The sequence below is a fragment of the Octopus bimaculoides genome, chromosome 3 (assembly GCF_001194135.2).
Source record: "Octopus bimaculoides isolate UCB-OBI-ISO-001 chromosome 3, ASM119413v2, whole genome shotgun sequence".
Lineage (NCBI taxonomy): Eukaryota > Metazoa > Mollusca > Cephalopoda > Octopoda > Octopodidae > Octopus > Octopus bimaculoides.
Window position 1 is genome coordinate 21,736,868 of NC_068983.1, and position 1,363 is coordinate 21,738,230.

The 1,363-nt window shown below is 37.1% G+C and overlaps 1 protein-coding gene across 2 annotated transcripts in view; it reads right to left on the reverse strand.

Annotated features, from left to right (window-relative positions):
* The window catches only part of LOC128247268 (kinesin-like protein KIF6), an 85,787-nt gene that overhangs the window by 17,345 nt on the left and 67,079 nt on the right, over positions 1 to 1,363 (reverse strand). For both annotated transcript variants that reach the window (XM_052966081.1, XM_052966080.1), the window contains one exon: positions 388 to 523. In XM_052966081.1, coding sequence (XP_052822041.1) covers positions 388 to 523 — 136 coding nt within the window. The remainder of the gene's footprint in view (positions 1 to 387; positions 524 to 1,363) is intronic.

Consider the following 1,363-nt stretch of genomic DNA (forward strand, 5'->3'; position numbering starts at 1 on the left):
CGCCGTTGCCAGCCTCCTCTGGCCCCTGTGCCAGTGGCACATAAAAGCACCCACTACACTCTATGAGTGGTTGGCATTAGGAAGGGCATCCAGCTGTAGAAACTCTGCCAGATCAGACTGGAGCCTGGTGTGGCCTCCTGGCTTCTCAGACCCTGGTCGAACCGTTCAACCCATGCTAGCATGGAAAACAGATATTAAACAATGATGAAGATGATGATGATGACTGATGAATCAGAGCTGACCTGGATCTAAACACCAGCATCAAAATATATTGTTAATTAATTACAAATAAATTTTCACATTCTTGTCATGCAGTATTACTCATATTGTGATAAAACTGCCACACTCAATCTTTCTCCAATCACAACCACCCAATGTCATACTCACCATGACCAGATTTACTTGCTCAGCCCACCATTCTTCAAAGGCTTTCATTAGTTGAACCTTTTCTTTCTCTAGCAGATGCTGACAATGTTCTATTTCAGTCTTCAAATTCCGGAGGGAGTTGAAATTATCTTTGTACCTGTAACAGAATATATATATATGTATATATATGATATATCATATTCTTTTATAGTTTTACTTGTTTCAGTCATTTGAATGCAGCCATACTGGACCACTGCTTTTAGCCGAACAAATCAACCCCAGGACTTATTCTTTGTAAGCTTAGTACTTATTCTATCAGTCTATTTTACCAAACCGCTTAGTAACCGGGATGTAAACACACCAACATCGGTTGTCAAGAGATGGTGGGGGACAAGGATACAAACACACACACACACACATATATATATACGACAGGCTTCTTTCAGTCTGCATCTATCAAATCCACTCACAAGGCTTTGGGTGGCCCGAAGCTATAGTAGAAGACACCAGCTCAAGGTGCCATGCAGTGGAACTGAACCCAGAACTATGTGGTCAGGAAGCAAGCTTCTTGCCACACAACCACACTGCACCTATAATATATAATGTAATATAATGTAATATAATATAATATAATATATAATATAATATAATATGATATAATATAATATAATCTAGTATAATATAATACATATATAATGTAATATATATATATATATATATATATATATATAGCAATGAGAGAATGGAAGAGAATATGCAGTATCCATCAACTTGCAGACAGTGTATTCCGTTGATTAATCTGTTTATTTTATAACTAAATTGACAAAAAACACAATATACAGACACTTATGACAAACCATGTCATATTAACAATTAAGATTTCAAATATAAAGGACATTTAGCAATTGGAGAAGGGACAGAAACTTACAGCTGTTTCGGCCTAGCATTGGCATGCCCCATTCCATCTCTATAGCTCCTGTACGCCGGAGTAATTAGT